The sequence below is a fragment of the Zeus faber genome (genome assembly GCF_960531495.2).
Source record: "Zeus faber genome assembly, chromosome: 20".
In the NCBI taxonomy this organism is placed as follows: domain Eukaryota; kingdom Metazoa; phylum Chordata; class Actinopteri; order Zeiformes; family Zeidae; genus Zeus; species Zeus faber.
The window spans coordinates 24,877,306-24,894,875 of NC_137207.1; the positions used below are offsets into that span (position 1 = coordinate 24,877,306).

The 17,570-nt window shown below is 49.2% G+C and overlaps 1 protein-coding gene across 2 annotated transcripts; it reads left to right on the forward strand.

Annotated features, from left to right (window-relative positions):
• Positions 1-1,020: 1,020 nt before the first annotated feature.
• On the forward strand, positions 1,021-16,966 carry syde1 (synapse defective Rho GTPase homolog 1). Of its 2 annotated transcripts, XR_013844682.1 has the most exons (15): positions 1,021-1,265; positions 6,887-7,119; positions 7,371-7,719; positions 7,883-8,239; positions 8,773-8,968; positions 10,216-10,385; positions 10,530-10,676; positions 11,891-11,988; positions 12,537-12,671; positions 12,760-12,886; positions 13,599-13,765; positions 13,847-14,123; positions 14,236-14,529; positions 14,627-15,742; positions 16,823-16,966. XR_013844682.1 is itself a non-coding variant. In XM_080021200.1 (14 exons), the coding sequence occupies exons 1-14, from the start codon at positions 1,181-1,183 to the stop codon at positions 14,800-14,802; spliced, it is 2,811 nt and encodes a 936-aa protein (XP_079877326.1). In that variant the 5' UTR covers positions 1,021-1,180; the 3' UTR covers positions 14,803-16,966. The 2 variants fall into 2 exon arrangements, 1 of the variants encoding a protein (XP_079877326.1); XM_080021200.1 differs by having other exon boundaries at positions 14,627-16,966.
• The last annotated feature ends 604 nt before the right edge of the window (positions 16,967-17,570 follow it).

Sequence of the window (17,570 nt, forward strand, 5' to 3'; positions counted from 1 at the left end):
TACAAAGAAGGAACAAAACAGAAGAGAAAAAATAACTTTTATTGTAAAAATCTCTATTGTTTATCAATCTTTTTAATGTTATTTTTACAGGTTTTACAGCGTGTGAAGTTGAACGGGGGATTCTTCTCGTTTTTTTTCTTCCCTTTATGTATTTTTATTTAATATCTGCTACTTCTGCCTTTCCCTCTGGATCCTCCAGAGTTCATTCTGTTCTATGACGGGAGAGGAGAGGAAGGGGGAGGAGGAGGAGGAGGAGGAGGAGGAGGAGGAGTGGAGGGGAAGAGGATCTTTCCGTCATGTCGAAGTGAAGCAGCAGCTCCACGGTGTTGGGTTGCCACCTAGTGGTCAAAGTCCAACACTACAGCTACGATGCGGTTAGAGAAACAGACAGAGACAGAGAGACAGACAGATATTATTGAGAATGAGGTAATAGCTTTCCAACCCTTGATCACTTTATTTCACATGTTACTTAATTGTATTTTTTCATTTTACTGTGTGACGTCATTCTGGAATTATACTGGAACTCTGCGCCGGTTGGTGTATGGCTCCACCTAGCGGCCACGGTATAGATAACAGGGATACGTACTGTATGGAGAGAGACAAGACAGACAGACAGACAGGCGGAGAGACTGGCAGTAGGTCTCTGTCTGTCCCTTCAGATAGAGCTTGTGCAGGTTCTTATCCTGTCTTCGACCGTGTTTCTTTGAGTGAAATGGAAAGACTGGAGGAGGAGAGGATGGAGAGAATGTCTTCTCCTGGTCGATCAGATGAATTCCACAACTGAATGAATGAGTCAGCTGCTATAAATATGAATGCATGAATGATATGAGTGCATGAATGATATCATTCATGCACTCATATTTATAGCAGCTGACTACACTTCCCATGAGCTCTCCCCCTCTCTCCCCTTTCTCTCCCCCTTTCCCCCTCCCTCTCTTCCTGAAGTGGTGGAGGGGGAGGAGGGGGAAAAATTTGTGGAATTCATTTCCTGTTCAGGGAGAGAGAGACAGATAGAGAGAGAGACAGACGGAGAGAGGCAGAGAGAGAGACCATGGGAGTCTGTGGCTTCACCGACACAGAAGAAGGGAATATGACCGGGAACCAGCGCTGAGAAGTCGGATGAACCTTCCCCCTCCAGACCTCCAGACCTCGGAGCCCCGGAGCCCCAGCGCGCCCCGCCATGGCCGAGCCCCTGCTGAAGAGGACCTTCTCCCGGCTGCGGGGCAAAGACAGATCCCGGCGGAAAGCGGATCCCCCGGCCCCCGGTAGGAGCCGCAGCATGGAGCTGCTTTAAAACAGGAAGTTTGGGAGGAGGGTTTCATGCAGGATAACTCCCAGAAGCTGATAAAAGTTCGTTTAAAATAAAATTAAAGTTAGTTTAAGTTTAGATAAGTAGTTCGCGTGTCTAAGTGCAGGGGGTCCCAAACAGGGGCCCGCGGCCCTCTCTTGGGTCCCTGAAGGAATGGCAGGAGGCCGCAGAAAAGTTTTTCTTTTTATAAGTGGTTTTGGTTTGTTTTACAATGTTAGGAATATATTTCTACAAATGCATTTCAGCTGGCATTTGGTGACGCTGAGCTTATACGTTTTTATACAAAAATGTAAAACAAAACAAAATAAATGTATCAAAAACAATAATGAAGCCGCGCCCCCTAGGGGTCCATGGAGGATTTGCAGGGGGTCCGCAGCAAAGTTATTGTTTTACTGTAAATTTTTTTGCTAATTTTATTTGCACTTTTTTTGCATGTAAATATGCAAAAAATGGCAATTCTGTAATTCACCCAATATGCAAACTGACGGTGACCAATGAAAGGATATTTTAATTTTGTTTTGCGAGATTTGCAGTTCACGGTCTAGAGCACAGTTTATTAAAGGCAGACAATAAAAAAATGTGTGTATATATATATATATATATATATATATATATATATATATGGAACGGTTGGGAACTCCGGCCTCCGTCAGCGCAAGAGCACGAGGGGACCCTGGCTTGTTTAACTTGCACATAGCTCCCTGTTCTGCCTCACAGCACCACTGCACTGTTTACATTCCCAGAGAGAAAGACAGGCAGTGAGACAGACAGGCAGAGAGACAGACAGGAGGAGGGGGTGGAGAGATGGTATCTCAAAGTCTCAAAACTGCAAGTTTGAGTTACATAATCATGGGGGGGGGGGCAGAAAGACAGACAGAGACTGACAGACAGACAGATAGATAGACAGGCAGAAAGACAGAGAAAGAAAGACAGACAGAGATACAGTAGGCTGACAGAGACAAAGACAGATAGATAGACAGGCAGACAGATAATGATAGAGACAGACTGATAGAGAGATAGATAGATAAATAGACTGATACAGACAGATAGAGAGATAGATAGAGCTACAGAAAGTATGTTTCATACATGTGGTGATGTCATCGTTAGAGCAGTGATGTCATCGATGCCGTGGTGATGTCATGGCGCTCACTGGAACAGAGCTTGTTGTCATCAGTGTTTTCTAATCAGCCAGAAACTAGAACTGAGGGAAAGTGCTGACATGGTGCTTTACACTGTATTTTAATATGAATATTATTGGCTGGATAGAGCGGTTCACAGCAGTGTATAATAATAATAATAATAATAGTAGTAACCAAAATTATGATGATGATAATTATTATAATAATAATAAAGCAATAAAACAAAAATATGAACAAAGAAAATGTAAATATATGTAAAATATACAATAATCCTGAAAATTAAACTCATTAAACTGCTGAAAAATTGGGCAACTATGTTGTCTTGGCAACCACTACTGCAGCAAGGCAGTAAGATGACTATGGTTTGGAGAGAGAGAGAGAGAGAGAGAGAGAGAGAGAGAGAGAGAGACGAAGACAGACAGACAAAGCACATGACAGCAGTGTGATCATATTGATCATTGTTTCTAAACATTTAGTAAAAAACATGAACAACTTACAAAGCAACATGATGCATTATATACAGTGTATATACACTGTATACATATACAGTGTGTGTGTGTGTGTGTGTGTGTGTGTGTGTGTGTGTGTGTGTATATATATATATATATATCCGATTGGAGACGTGGGGTCATTGTGAAGCTGCCTAAGAAAGGAAACCCAGCGGGGCATCACCCTGGCAAGGTATTCTGCAGTGTACTGCTCCAACGCCTAAAAGAAGAGGTGGATAATTTCTTGAGGGAAGAACAAGCTGGCTTCCGGAAGGGAAGGTCCTGCTCCAAACAGACCTTCTCTCTTCGCAACATCATTGAACAGTGCCAAGAATTCCAGAGACCCCTCATGATCAACGACATCGATTTTAAGAAAGCTTTCGACAGCATCCACCGGGAATCACTGTGGCAGATTGTCCAGCTGTATGGTGCACCACCCAAATACGTCAACATCTTCAGGGCCCTGTACCGCAACTCCACTTGCAGAGTCAAAACCAACAACGGCTCAACCAAAGACTTTGACATCGTCACCGGAGTAAGACAGGGTTATATCCTGTCACCCTTGCTTTTCATTATTGTCATCGACTTTGTGATGAGGAAGACTGTCACTGGTGAAATCTTCGTCATCAAGTGGGGAGGGGACAGACTGGCCGACCTGGACTTTGCGGACGATTTGGCTCTGTTCAGTCATACCCCGCTTGCACTCCCAAGAGATGACCAACAACCTCCATAAGCACGGGGAAAAGGTCAGCCTACGGATAAGCCAAGAAAAGACCAAGGCCATGACTGTCGGACAGGACCAACACCCTCCACCTCTCACTGTAGGCGAACATGACGTAGAGTAACATCTCAAATACAGGAGACGTGGAGAAAGATGTACGAACTAGAATCGGCAAAGCTGCAGGAGTATTCCAACGGCTCCGCAACATCTGGTCGTCCAAAGCCATCAATACGGACACCAAGCTATGCCTCTACATGTCAGTGGTCATCCCAACAGCGACCTACGCCTGTGAGACGTGGATGAAGACAGCCAGCATCACCAACAAGTTGGATGTCTTCCACCGACGATGCCTCAGATCCATCTTGAGGATCTCATGGAGAGATCACATCACCAACGAGGAGGTGATGAAAAGGGCAGGGGTGGCAGCCCTGTCCGATATTGTCTCTGCTAGGAGAGAGAGAATGGCTGGGCACGTACTCCGACCGCCAAGAGAGAGACTTGCAAGTGTGGCAATGGACTGGATGCCAGAGGGTGGAAAGAGGAAGAGAGGGAGGCCAAAGAAGACATGGAGACAGACAGCCAAGGAAGACCTAAATGAAATGGGTGTCAGCTGGCATGGAGCAAGAAGGGTCGCCAGGGACCGGAGCAAATGGAGGGGACTCGTCGCCCAATGTTCTAGAAGGAACGGGAGGAACTAACTAACTAATTAAAAAACAAAATATCCTGCAGCACTGACCAGTACTGTTATTTCTGTATAATCCTACTGTCGCTTACTTATGACCGTTGCCACGGCAACCATTTATCCTAGTTTCATGTCCCTTATATCACTCTGCTACATGCTAATGCTAACGCTAACTAGTGGCACCATCCAATAAGATCCAAGATTCAAGGACAATACTTTATTTTAAGGACGGATGAAAAGATTATTTACATAGTTTTTCCAGAGGTCATTTATTTTGCAAAGTAAACAGTTCCACCATTTTAATAAAAATCAAGTAGACACGGCAGCATCTGTATATACAATGTATATTTAATATTGAATAGGAGAGAGGTTTGCCACGCCCACTTCAGCCAGGTGCACAGAAGCCCCGGCGGTGTGACCCTGGCAGTAGTTGTAGCTGACTGCTGACTGTGTTTCTAATGAATAGTGAATGTGTGTGTGTGTGTGTGTGTGTGTGTGTGTGTGTGTGTGTGTGTGTGTGTGTGTGTGTGTGTGTGTGTGTGTGTGTGTGTGTGTGTGTGTGTGTGTGTGTGTGTGTGTGTGTGTGTGTGTGTGTGTGTGTGTGTGTGTGTACAGAGCCTCCATTGACATTTGTAAAGACACAGATGCTTATTCACCTCCCCTCCTCGGTTTAATTTAAAAAAACTTGAGTTATTATTAGTACTCGTACAGTTTTCTCATTGGAGCAGGAAGTGGTTTCCGCTGCAGAATGTCACTTCCTGTCTGGGAAAACGGCCAATCAGAGACACACACACACAGGCACACATACACACACTCTGTAGAGTGTGGAATGATAGTGTGTGTGTGTGTGTGTGTGTGTGTGTGTGTGTTTTTGTGAATTATAGTTTTCATTATTGTATCTAACTAATAAAGGATGAAACCTGTGTGTGTGTGTGTGTGTGTGTGTGTGTGTGTGTGTGTGTGTGTGTGTGTGTATATCTGTAAGTGTGTATATACACTCACTGGCCACTTTATTAGGTACACCTGTTCAATTGCTTGTTAACACAAATAGCTTATCAGCCAATCACATGGCAGCAGCTCATTGCATGTAGGCATGTAGACATGGTGAAGAAGAATGGGGAAAAAAGGGGATTTAAGTGACTTTTTACGTGGCATGGTTGTTGGTGCCAGACAGGCTGGTCTGAATATTTCAGAAACTGCTGACCTACTGGGATTTTCACGCACAACCATCTCTAGGGTTTACAGATAATGGTCCGAAAAATAGAAAATATCCAGTGAGCAGCAGTTGTGTGGACAGAAATGCCTTGTTGATGTCAGACGTCAGAGGAGAACGGGCAGACTGGTTCGAGACGATGGAAAGGCAACAGTAACTCAAATAACCACTTGTTACAACCAAGGTTTGCAGAATACCATCTCTGAACGCACAACACGTGGAACCTTGAAGCAGATGGGCTACAGTAGCAGAAGACCACACCCGGTGCCACTCCTGTCAGCTAAGAACAGGAAACTGAGGCTACAATTGGCACAGGCTCACCAAAAATGGACAATTAAAGATTGGAAAAACCTTGCCTGCTCTGATGAGTCTCCATTTCAGCTGCGACATTCAGATGGTAGGGTTGGAATTTGGAGTAAACAACATGAAAGTATGGATCCATTCTGCCTTGTATCAAGGGTTCAGGCTGGTGGTGGTGGTGTAATCGTGTGGGGAATATTTTCTTGGCACACTTTGGGCCCCTTAGTACCAATTGAGCATGGTTTAAAGGCCACAGCATACCTGAGTATTGTTGCTGACCATGTCCATCCCTTTATGAGCACAGTGCAGCCATCTTGTGGTGCTACTTCCAGCAGGATAATGCACCATGTCACAAAGCTCAAATCATCTCAAACTGGTTTCTGACTGTACTCCAATGGCCTCCACAGTCACCAGATCTCAATCCAATAGAGCACCTTTGGGATGTGGTGGAACGGGAGATTGGCATCATGGATTTGCAGCCGACAAATCTGCAGCAACTGCGTGATGCTGTCATGTCAATATGGAGCAAAACCGCCGAGGAATGTTTCCAACACTTTGTTGAATCAACGCCACCAAGAATTAAGGCAGTTCTGAAGGCAAAAGGGGGTCCAACCCAGTACTAGCAAGGTGTACCTAATAAAGTGGCGTGTGTGTGTGTGTGTGTGTGTGTGTGTGTGTGTGTGTGTGTATGTATGACACACATATGTCTGTCTGTATGTCTGTATGTCCATCGACTATCTCGACAACCGTTCACCTGATCTACTTCATACTTGGCAGGTGTGTCGCTGAGGGGCCAAGGACATGCAGTGTTGAATTTGGTGCAATTTGGACACGGGACACGTGTAATATTAATAAACCTTCAATAAACAAGGGACCAGCGAGCTGCTCCGCTTTGTGCAACAGCAGCGGGGAGGGCGGGGCTCTGCGACCCTGCCACCCCGTCCGCAGTGCAGCCCCTTCCCAACAGGCGTGTTTTGAACAGACAAAGAACCAGAGGTGGTGTAAATACAAGGTCTCTCTCTCTCCCTCTCTAGGCAACCAGGGGAAGTCTGACACTGTCGTCCAGACTCCGCCCTCGTCGTCCGGCTCCTCGGTGGATCCCAAGCCGCCGTCGCCGCCCGGGGCGCACATTACAGTGGCTAAGAAGCAGCAGTGGGCCCTGCGGGGCCTCGGGGGCGCTCACGCCGCCTGGCCCGCCTCAGCGACCCACGAGCGGGAGAGGGATCCGGGAAACAGGCCGGGTGCGGCGGGCCCGGCTGGGGATCAGGTACCAGCAGCTACAGCTTATCTAGGAACGACCCCGAGGCCGATAAAGGGTCGTTACTTTTACTGAACGTTAAACGTTGAAAAGGTCTGTCAGGTGGAACTGCAGCTCAGCTGCTGTGCTGGAACTAATACTCTGTGAGCCTCGTGTCACTGTAACTGATCTAAACCGTCTGTAGATCCTGACTCAATGATATAGACCATAAACTGACATCCATGATCTACAGCCTTCTGACCTCCTGTTTGTTCTTCAAGGATCTCCTTGGTGACGGAACCAGTCCAGACAGGGATCAGACCGGTGCTTCCCGTCTCCCTCCCGGTCTTCCTCAGTCCTCCCAGCCAGTGGGGGGCACCCCGGACCCCCCAGATGGGAAGCTCCGGCGGGGGCGGGGCGTCTACCTGCAGAGCCTGGAGCGCAGCAGCCGGGCCTGGGTGCTAGCCTCAGGAAAGGCCCAGGCTCTGGACGAGGCCTCCCGGCCCGAGGCCCAGAGCAACATCTGGTACAACCCCATCCCTGAGGAGGAGGAGCTGATGGGAGGGGCGGGGCCAGAGAAATCTGCGGTCCCATCCCACCCAGATGACATCACAGTCGACGATGATGCAGGTAAACTGCAGCTTTGACTTCCTCCTCTACTCTTTTCCTCTCTTCCATTCCCACCCCATCTCCTACATCCTCTTTTCTAAGCAGCTTTTACCACAAAATTAGTTTGTTTAAATGTATTTTCAATTCACTAACAATACTGTCTCTCCCTCCCTCACTCTCTCAGAGCTCCTCAGCTGTGATGTCACTCCTGTAGACTCTAGCCCCGCCTCCCAGAAGAAAGGGGGCGTGTCCGGCAGTGTGATTGACAGGTTGAAGTCTCCCGGCACTGTGAGGAAGCTGTCAATGAAGATGAAGAAGCTTCCGGAGCTCAGACGGAAGCTCAGCCTGCGCTCGTCCCGCTCCGGTCGCCACGGGAACGCTGGCCGAGGGGGCGGGGACGAGGCAGCGGCCCCCGCCACCAAGGAAGCTCCGTCGCTGTCGTCCAATCAAAATGTGATCAGCCGATATCACCTGGATAGCTCCGCCCCCCCGGCGCTGCCCCTCCGCCGGTCCTCCAGAGGGCGCTCCGCCGGCAAGGGAGGTACGAAGGGTTGGCCGAGATTATGAGTGATTAAGTGGGATCTGAAACGCTGATCCAGCAGCTAGCTGCTCCGGTGGTTACTTAGCAACCAGCAGCAACATGGCGGCCGACAGGAAACTGTCACTAGGTCTTGAAATACTTCCAACGGACAGTTTCAAAAAACAAAGAAACAATATCGGTAAAAGTAGCTTCATTCATTCATGTAAGTTCCGACAATAATGGTTGCGCGGTTTCCCCGGGCAACCAGATACGGGTCATCATCAACCATCTGGTGTGGTCTGGTTGCTCCGTCAACCAGCGCAAACATAGCTGATGCATGGCTGGCAACTTGGGCAACCTCTTTGAAAGGTTAGCACAGTCTGTAAACAGCAGCTGTATCTCTTTCATTTTATCAGGTTTAGGAACTGAATAATGTCGGCCATCTTGAATGGTCTCCTACTGAGTTAAGTGAAGTGTATAAGCCCCGCCCACCTGATGACAAAACATGGCCTTCATCCTGTTTTCATACTGCAGTGCCTTCCTCCATTTTTCAGGTTACCTTAGCGATGGGGACTCTCCTGAGCTGCTGCCACGGCAACAGGCCCCGCCCTCTGCAGGATCCCAAGATGGCGGCTGTGACGTGACGTCCTTCCGGCTCTACGTCGGCTCTGAGCAGCCGCGCTGCGCCCAGAGGGTGACGGGGCTCCTGACAGTGCATCTGCTGGGGCTAGACGAGATGAACAGGACCAGGTCCGACCACAACACTGGCCCCAACAAGACAGTAGCTCCACCCAGAGACTATCTCCACCCAGCAACTAACGCCCCCCAGCAACTAACTCCAACCTGCAGTTGAAACCACCCAGCAACTAATGCTAACCTGCAAGTAACACCACCCTGCAACTAACACCACCCAACAACCCACACCAACCTGCAACTAACGCCACCCAACAACTTACGCCACCCTGCAACTAAAGCCGCTCTGCAACTCACACCACCCAGCAACTAACACCACCCAGCAACCCACACCAACCTGCAACTAACACCACCCAACAACTTACGCCACCCTGCAATTAATACCAGCCAGCAACTAACGCCAACCTGCAACTCACACTACCCAGCAACTCACACCACCCAGCAACCTGCAACTAACACCACCCAACAACCCACACCAACCTGCAACTAACGCCACCCAACAAATTACGCCACCCTGCAACTAAAGCCGCTCTGCAACTCACACCACCCAGCAACTAACACCACCCAGCAACCCACACCAACCTGCAACTAACACCACCCAACAACTTACGCCACCCTGCAATTAATACCAGCCAGCTACTAACGCCAACCTGCAACTCACACTACCCAGCAACTCACACCACCCAGCAACCTGCAACTAACACCACCCAACAACGCCAACCTGCAACTAACACCACCAAGAAACTAACACCACCAAGAAACTAACGCCAACCTGCAACTGACACCACCCAGCAACTAATGCCAACCTTTAACTGACACCACCCATCAACTTACGCCACCCTGTACCTAACACCACCAAGAAACTAAAGCCACTTAGCAACAAATGCCAACCTGCAACTGACACCAACCTGCAACAAATGCCAACCTGCAACTGACACCAACCAGCAGCTAATGCCAACCTGAAACTGACACCACCCAGCAACTTACGCCAACCTGCAACTGACACCACACATCAACTCATGCCACCCTGCAATTAACGCCACCCAGCAACAAATGCCACCCAGCAACAAACTGCACCCAGCAACAAACACCCACCTGCAACTAATGCCAACCTGCAACTGACACCAGCCAGAAACTCATGCCACCCCGCAACTAACACCAACCTGCAACTAACGCCAACCTGCAACTGACACCACCCAGCAGCTAATGCCACCCTGCAACAAACACCAGCCAGAAACTAATGCCACCTTGCAACTAACTCTGTGTTGAGCTCTGAACTGATGGTGGTCCTCGCCTCCCCCTAGTGGTAAGGAGGTTTTCCTGGTGGTCCAGATTGACGGGGCGACCCGGGCCCGTACTGCTCTCCTGACGCTGCGAGGCTCCGCCCTACCTCTGAACCATGCCTTCCACCTGCAGCTGGAGAACGCCAGGCAGCTGAGGCTAGTCGTGCTAACGCCACACGCTGCCACCGAGGGTACGAGCTGCTGTTATTAGAAAGATGGATGGATGGACAGATGGGTATATAAATGGATGGATGGATGGATAGATATGTGGTAGTAAAATTGATACAGTAGATCCCGATCTGATTTGGAAACCTGTCTCTCTCTCTCTCTACCAGCCAGCCCACAGACAGCAGGCGGGGCTAACACATCAACCAGTCAGCTGCAGACTTCCTGCTCCAGTTATCCCGCCCCTCCAACCGTCGGTCAAACCAGAAACAAGGTCTGCTGTCTGGGGGTAGTGTCCATCCCTCAGATCTTTAAAGGTAGCTGTCTGTCTGTCTGTCTGTCTGTCAATAACAGTGATGAAAGGTTCAACCCTTTTTCTGAGATTAGGTTCTTGACGACTAAAAGGAGTCGCTCAGTTTGGTTCAGTTGGTTAAATACACATTAAGAGAGGGAGGACTAACTGTAGAATGGAGGAGAAGAAGTGAGGCAGGACTTCCTGTAGGAAGGACGAGGAGAAGAGAGGGAGGACTTCCTGAAGGATTGAGAACAAGAAGGGAGGGAGGACTTCCTGAAGGGTGGAGGACAAGAAGACAGGGAAGACTTCCTGTATGATGGAGGACAAGAAGAGAGGGAGGACTTCCTGTATGATGGAGGACAAGAAGAGAGGGAGGACTTCCTGAAGAACGGAAGACAGGAAGAGAGTGAGGACTTCCTGAAGGTAAAACAGTGAGACGTAAAACCTAGCGACGTCACTTCCTGTCAGACACGCGTCGCAGAGCCTCCATCGGAGTGTGGAGGGGGCGGGGCTTGTCGCAGCGTGTCACAGGGCGCAGTTCCTGTTTGTTCCTGTTTGATCCTGTTTCCTGTCATGTTGGGTCTGTGTTTCACTGTCAGTTCATTAGGCCTTTCTCAATCTGCGTTCTCGTCTGTACTTGTGTTCTTGTGAAACGTCATCAGTCGCAGCCCAAGTACTGTTCCAATTCAAAGTACGCATCAAGCCAAGTCCAGTCCAAATACGCGGATATGGGCTTGCTCCGCCCATTTTATCGAGGATGCATCAGCGGGGACTTGTGTGGACTTGGGACAGCCAAGTATCCCAGAATGCATTTCGCACCAAGTGGTGGTAATGGTAATGGTCCCTGGGAGCCTGTACTCCCGAGTCGAACTTGCCAAGTCTGAACTACCAAGTCGGCAAGTCCGGACTTCGCGTACTTGGTATTGAGAAAGGGCTACCGTGTCAGTTTGTTTTTCATATTCAGGGAATTTGTTGTGGTTTCCTGTTCTGGGGGCGTGGCTTCCCCTGAGGGGTGTGGTTCCCTACTATGAGGGGTGTGGTTTCCCGCTCTGGGTGCTGCAGCTGCAGGTCAAGTCAGGCAGGTGGAGCCCCCTGGTGGCAGCTGGAGCCCCCTGGTGGCAGCTGGAGGTTCCTCTGCTATGTTGGACGTGTTCAGCGTCACTCACTTTATTTGAAAATGGAATAAATCTAATGGAGCCCTCCCTCCTCCTCCTCCCTCCTCCCTCCTCCTTCCAGGTAGTACCAATCAGCATCTCTGTGTTAAGTTGGAGCCCAGAGGAATCATCTACGTCAAACTGTCTCTGCAGGAGCTCTGGAACATCCCGTCTGCTCAGGTACTCATACTGTAGCTCTACTACATACTGTACTGTAGTACTACTGTACAGATACTATATGCTACGACTCTATAGAACTGGAGTGCTACAATATCAAAACTACTGCAATTAAAATATTCCTACTTCTAAACTACACCAGTACTGCCAGTAATAGTCGTAGTGCTCGTAGTACTGCGACTACTAGTAGCAGTTGTAGTACCACCATTAGTACTGCTAATACTACAATACTAGTATTAGTACCAGTCAGGTTGCTCGGGTTTGCATAGTGTTTGTCTCATTCCATTAAGAAACGGAGTAAAATAAAAGACTACTAAATAAACTACTAAATACTACAAAAATGAATAATAGTACTTCACCTATTACCAACAATACTGCTTATACTAGTACTACAACTACTAGTAATACTTCAACCACTACTGTAACTACTGTAGCATGTTATGCTACATGATAATGTTAGTATGTGTGTGTGTGTGTGTGTGTGTGTGTGTGTGTGTGTGTGTGTGTGTGTGTGTGTGTGTGTGTGTGTGTGTGTGTGTGTGTGTGTGTAGCTGAGCAGCGACGTGAGCTCAGCGCGGGTGTTTGGGGTTAAACTCCACCACCTGGTGGAGAGAGAGGGAAGTGCAGCTCCCATCCCCCTGCTGATCCAGAAGACAGTGACGGAGATAGAGAGAAGAGGACTGAAGGTACCTGTCTGTTTGTCTGTCTGTCTGTCTGTGTCTGTCTGTCTGTCTGTCTGTTTATTTTTCTGTCTTACCTTCCTCCCTCCATCAGGTGGTGGGGGTGTACAGACTCTGTGGTTCTGCTGCGGTGAAGAAGGAGTTGAGGGAACGTTTTGAGAGCTGCAGCTCCTCCGTCTGCCTGAGTGAGGCGCTGTACCCTGACATCAACGTCATCACGGGTCAGTGTCGTCCATGTTCCCTCCATGTTCTGGGGGCGTGGGGGGGACATCCTGGTTCTCTGGGAGCTCTTCATCTGGAGCGTTGGCCACTGCTAGCACCACCCAGTGGTGGCACCAGGGGGCGTGTGAGCCCGCAGCGTGAAGGAACCTCACGCCGAATCTGACAAACGACAACCGGGAAACCGTATGCAAGAAGCCCCGCCTCTCGTTGATAAGCCCCACCCCTCTGTGATAAGCCCTGCCCCTCTTTAATATACCCCACCCCTCTGTGATAAGCTCCACCCTTCTGCAACAGGGAGGTTTGTGACAAATTGTGTTTCCGACACTACTCGAGCCACTGTTGCCCAGCAACTGGCTAGCCAGTGAGCAAGTTATTGGATCTGGGCTGAATGAAGTTATATGGTATATTATATGATACAAAATAATGACGTTATTTACTTTGACGTTGTATGTCACCACATTCAATATCAATAAATCTGTTTATATCAATGAATTATGGGTATTCAGGGTTCCACAATAACGGTTGGCCAGTTTCCCCCGGCAACAAGACTTGGGTCATTGTCAACCGTCGCTCCCTCAGTTATAACACAATTCAAACTGTATTACAACCGTATTGTCAGACTTGGCAACCAAGGGCTGATGCCCGGTTGCCCCTCCAGCCAATCAGAGCGCAGCACCCTCCCTGGCCACTGAGCATGCCGTTCCTCCTCAGGCATCCTGAAGGACTTCCTGCGGGAGCTGCCCTCCCCCCTCATCACCCCCGCCCTGTACCACCACGTCCTGGCGGCCATGACGCTCCGCCCCCCTCACGCCGCCGCCGATGCCCTGCTGCCGCAAAGCACCATGGGGCTTCTGGACTGCCTGCCGGCGCCCGAGAAGGTAGGAGGTGGTTCTGCTGGGTTCGGGTCCACGTCTTCTACTTGTTCTTCATTAAAAATGACCCCCCCCCCCCCCCCCCAGGCCACTCTCTCTCTCTTGCTCGACCACCTCAGCCTGGTGGCCTCGTTCAGCCACGTCAACCGGATGAACCACCAGAACCTGGCGGTCTGCTTCGGCCCGGTGCTGCTCACCCCGACCCAGGAGAGCTGGAGGGCCGGGGGGGGCGGGGCAGGAGGGGGACGGGAGAGGGGGAGGGACCGGGGGAGGGACGGAGGAGGGAAGGGAGAGATGGCCGCCGGCGCCGTGGACTTCAAGCGCCACATTGAGGCGCTGCACTACCTGCTGCAGCTGTGGCCAGGTGAGGCCCCGCCGACCTGCTGCTGACCTGCTAGTGGCACCTCCTAACTAGTGGTCGGCCATCTTGTTTTGCCCGTCTGGTCCCCTGGTTCACTTCCTGTGTTTTCCTCCAGTCCCGGCAGGCAGAGGTCCGGTAGAAGACTCCTCCCCCTCGTCCCCGTCCCCGCCCCCATCCCCTCCCTCCCCCGCCGTTCCCCATCATCCCCTGGGCCTCGGCGCTCCGCCTCCAGCTCCGCCTGCGAACCCGGAGCCGGACATCGTGGTCTCCCGTCGGGGGCGTGGCCTCGCCCGGCTGGAGAGCCCGCCGCCAATCAACCGCTACGCCGGGGACTGGAGCGTCTGCGGGCGGGACTTCGCCTCCGGACAGGAAGCGGATTACGACGAGGTGGCGGGAAGCGAGAGCGAAGGTGAAGGAACCTTCCAGGGCTTCCGGAGCAGCACCGAAGCTCGGAGAGGCTGAGCTCTGTCCTGACTCGCAGTCTGATCTCCTTGTCCTGTCCCTAGGGAGCGAGGCGGAAGAGGTGGAGGAGGAGCGCTGGTCCTCGGGGCGCCTCTTCGTGGAGGACTTCGCTCTGGACTTCGACGCCCCGTTCAGCTGCCGCCTGAGCCTGAAGGACTTCGACACCTTGATCCACGACCTGGACCGCGAGCTGGCCAAGCAGATCAACATCTGCCTGTAGAGCCCAATCCCTCCGCGCCTTCCCACGGGGTCGCATTAGCATTAGCATTAACATTAGCATTAACATTAGCATTAGCACACGCTAACGGGTTCGGTCCGGTTCTCAGCTCCGTTATTTGATGAAGGTTGAGCGCGGCGGGTGGATTGTTTTCCCTGAATGAGCAGTGCTCTCCGGCTCCCCCTGCAGGACGTCCTCTGACGTCACAGCCGGAGACTGATGGAACCAGAGAGAGGAGGCGCCGCTCGCCCGCATCAGCTGTCAGACGCAATGTAAACGTTGCGACAAAAATAATTATCAAGCGGCTGAGATGCGTCTCTGACTCGTTGAGGGAAAGGAATCCTCCGCCTCGCGTCCCCACTTCCTTATTTTACGAAGAGATGACTTTTGTGTTTTATTTATGTGGTATTTCCAGGGTGGAGGTTCATGTGAAGGTGGGTTTGCACTGTTGACGCCATATGGGTTAGCGCTAGCGTTAGCGCTAATGGCTGAGACCAAAGAGGATCAAACCAAAACAAGGTACTTGTTGTTTCCCCGAATCGGGTCCAAAGCTCAGATTTTTCGGCTGAAATGTGAATATTTTACTGACGTGGAAACGAGTGTGTACAGCCGTAGACACGATGCTGTTAGCATTTAGCATTTACTTTCAGCCCATTGTTGGTTCTGGGGCTGCTTGTTGTATCGAGCCCAAACGAGCTGATTGGACGATGACACGTCCAAGCTGTAACAGATCTGTTGCCATGGCAACTGATGGTGAAGTGGAAAGCTCGTTTTGTCTTTTTTAACGTATATTTCTTATATAAGCACGATTTTTTTACAAATACTTTCCAGACGGAGCGGCGCAGCAACTTGAGTCCACAGTTTTAGACGGGCGGTTCTCTACGTGGGGTCCGGGGTCCCCGAGGAGGTCCTGCCAGAGGTTCCAGGGGGTCCCCAGAAAAATGTATCCTCCACCAATTACGCTGCAGATGAGTTTGAAGTGGGTGCAGGCCCCGCCCACTTCAGTGACTTAACATTCCATGGCTAACGTTAGCATGTAGCGAGGAGTTAGAGCAGGGGGCCGAGACGAATGTGTAACGATGCGTCCGAGTCGGAATTGAGCGATTTCCGATGGAACGCGTCGTCTGTAACAGACTCGTACGTTTGATGTGACTCTGTACGCTGTCGTAACCATATTAGGAGTTGGTAAAGAGATTTATCAGGAAAAAACAAATTATCTCAACGTAAGCAACTTACGATCGGTGATTATCGCAGATTTATAAGAACAGATAAAAAACATTTTGATGATACGCTCTCATCTTGAAGTTCTCAGTGAAATCGGGGCTGATTAATTAGCTTAGTGCTAAGCTAACGTGTAAATTATTCCATATCGCATACCATCAAAAACAATTGAGTGAAAAATGCTACAGTCCTGATACAATCCCAAAAGTTCTCCAAAAAGCGTCATTTTTATTTATGTTTTTACATATTTTCGTTCTTACACTTAAAGGGAAACTCCAGGTTTTTGGCAGGAAATTGGCTTTTGATAGTATTTTATAATAATTTTGAATGTAGCCGCATTTAAAACAAAGTACACTTAAAACTAGGTGTCCCAACTAAGGTGTATTTCCCGGGAGCTTTGCTAGCTGATCCCATCTGCGGCCATGCATTGAGCTAACACAGTTAGCGTGCAGAACCGGAGTTCCCCTTTAAATGTTTCCACTGAGACGCAAACGAGGGCGTACAGAGTGATGACATCATCGCTTGCAGGGTCTCTCATTGGATAAAAGCCATAGCGGTCTCGGTGCTGCCACCACGAGGCCTCCGCTGTTGACTGCGGCCCGGTGCAGGGCGCGCCCCCGGTGCTGCTCTGCTGTAGATGCTGCGTCCTGCGGCGCCCTCCGCAGGCAGAGAGCGGCGGCTGCAGCTGCAGCGGGTGTGTCAGTATTAGACGGTACAGTATTTCGAGTTGGAATGCAGCGGCCATGTTGGATGTTCCAAACGGTAAAATGTTTTCTTGTTGTTTCCTTATTTAATGGGACAGTATTACGTCGTATTGCACAACTTCATATGCACTTCCATGTTTTTAATGTTGATGATGTAACCAAGTGTTGAAGCACAGAAACCAGACTGACCAGAGCAGTAAATAAACATATTATGATTATTATTATTATTATTATTATTATTATTGTTGGTGGTCTTGTCATTATTTGTTGCAGTGGCCCGTGTAGTGGTCATGTTTGAAATTTCTCTACATCCTGCAAAACAAAACAAACCACTGGAGCGAGACCGTTACAGACACGTTACTTTGACAAGTCGTGTGTGTGTGTGTCTGGATATAGTATATACAGTATATACATATATATAAACAAATACAGACAAATGATGAAACATTGCACTTCAAATATTAAATAGAAATAGAAATTCAGTGAAGAGAACCTAATCTAAATGCTGTATATATTATATACAGTATATAATACATACTGTGTGTATATACTCTATAAACATTATTAGGGGTCCAGCCCCGATATCATTAGTAATATACATAGTTTATAATGTATATGTGTGTGTGTGTGTGTGTGTGTGTGTGTGTGTGTGTGTGTGTGTGTGTGTGTGTGTGTGTGTGTGTGTGTGTGTGTGTGTGTGTGTATTTTTATATATATATATATATATATATATATATATATATATATATACACATACATACATACATACATACACATACATACAGTATACTTACATATATACACACTATTATAAACTGTATATATAAATACTGTATATATTATTAG

Bases quoted from the DNA above. Each gene is read 5' to 3' on its own strand.
- syde1 (XM_080021200.1), top strand. From the start codon at position 1,181: ATGGCCGAGCCCCTGCTGAAGAGGACCTTCTCCCGGCTGCGGGGCAAA. The intron at 7,120-7,370 runs GTACCAGCAGCT...TTGTTCTTCAAG, and splicing joins CGGGCCCGGCTGGGGATCAG to GATCTCCTTGGTGACGGAAC. The intron at 7,720-7,882 runs GTAAACTGCAGC...TCACTCTCTCAG, and splicing joins CACAGTCGACGATGATGCAG to AGCTCCTCAGCTGTGATGTC.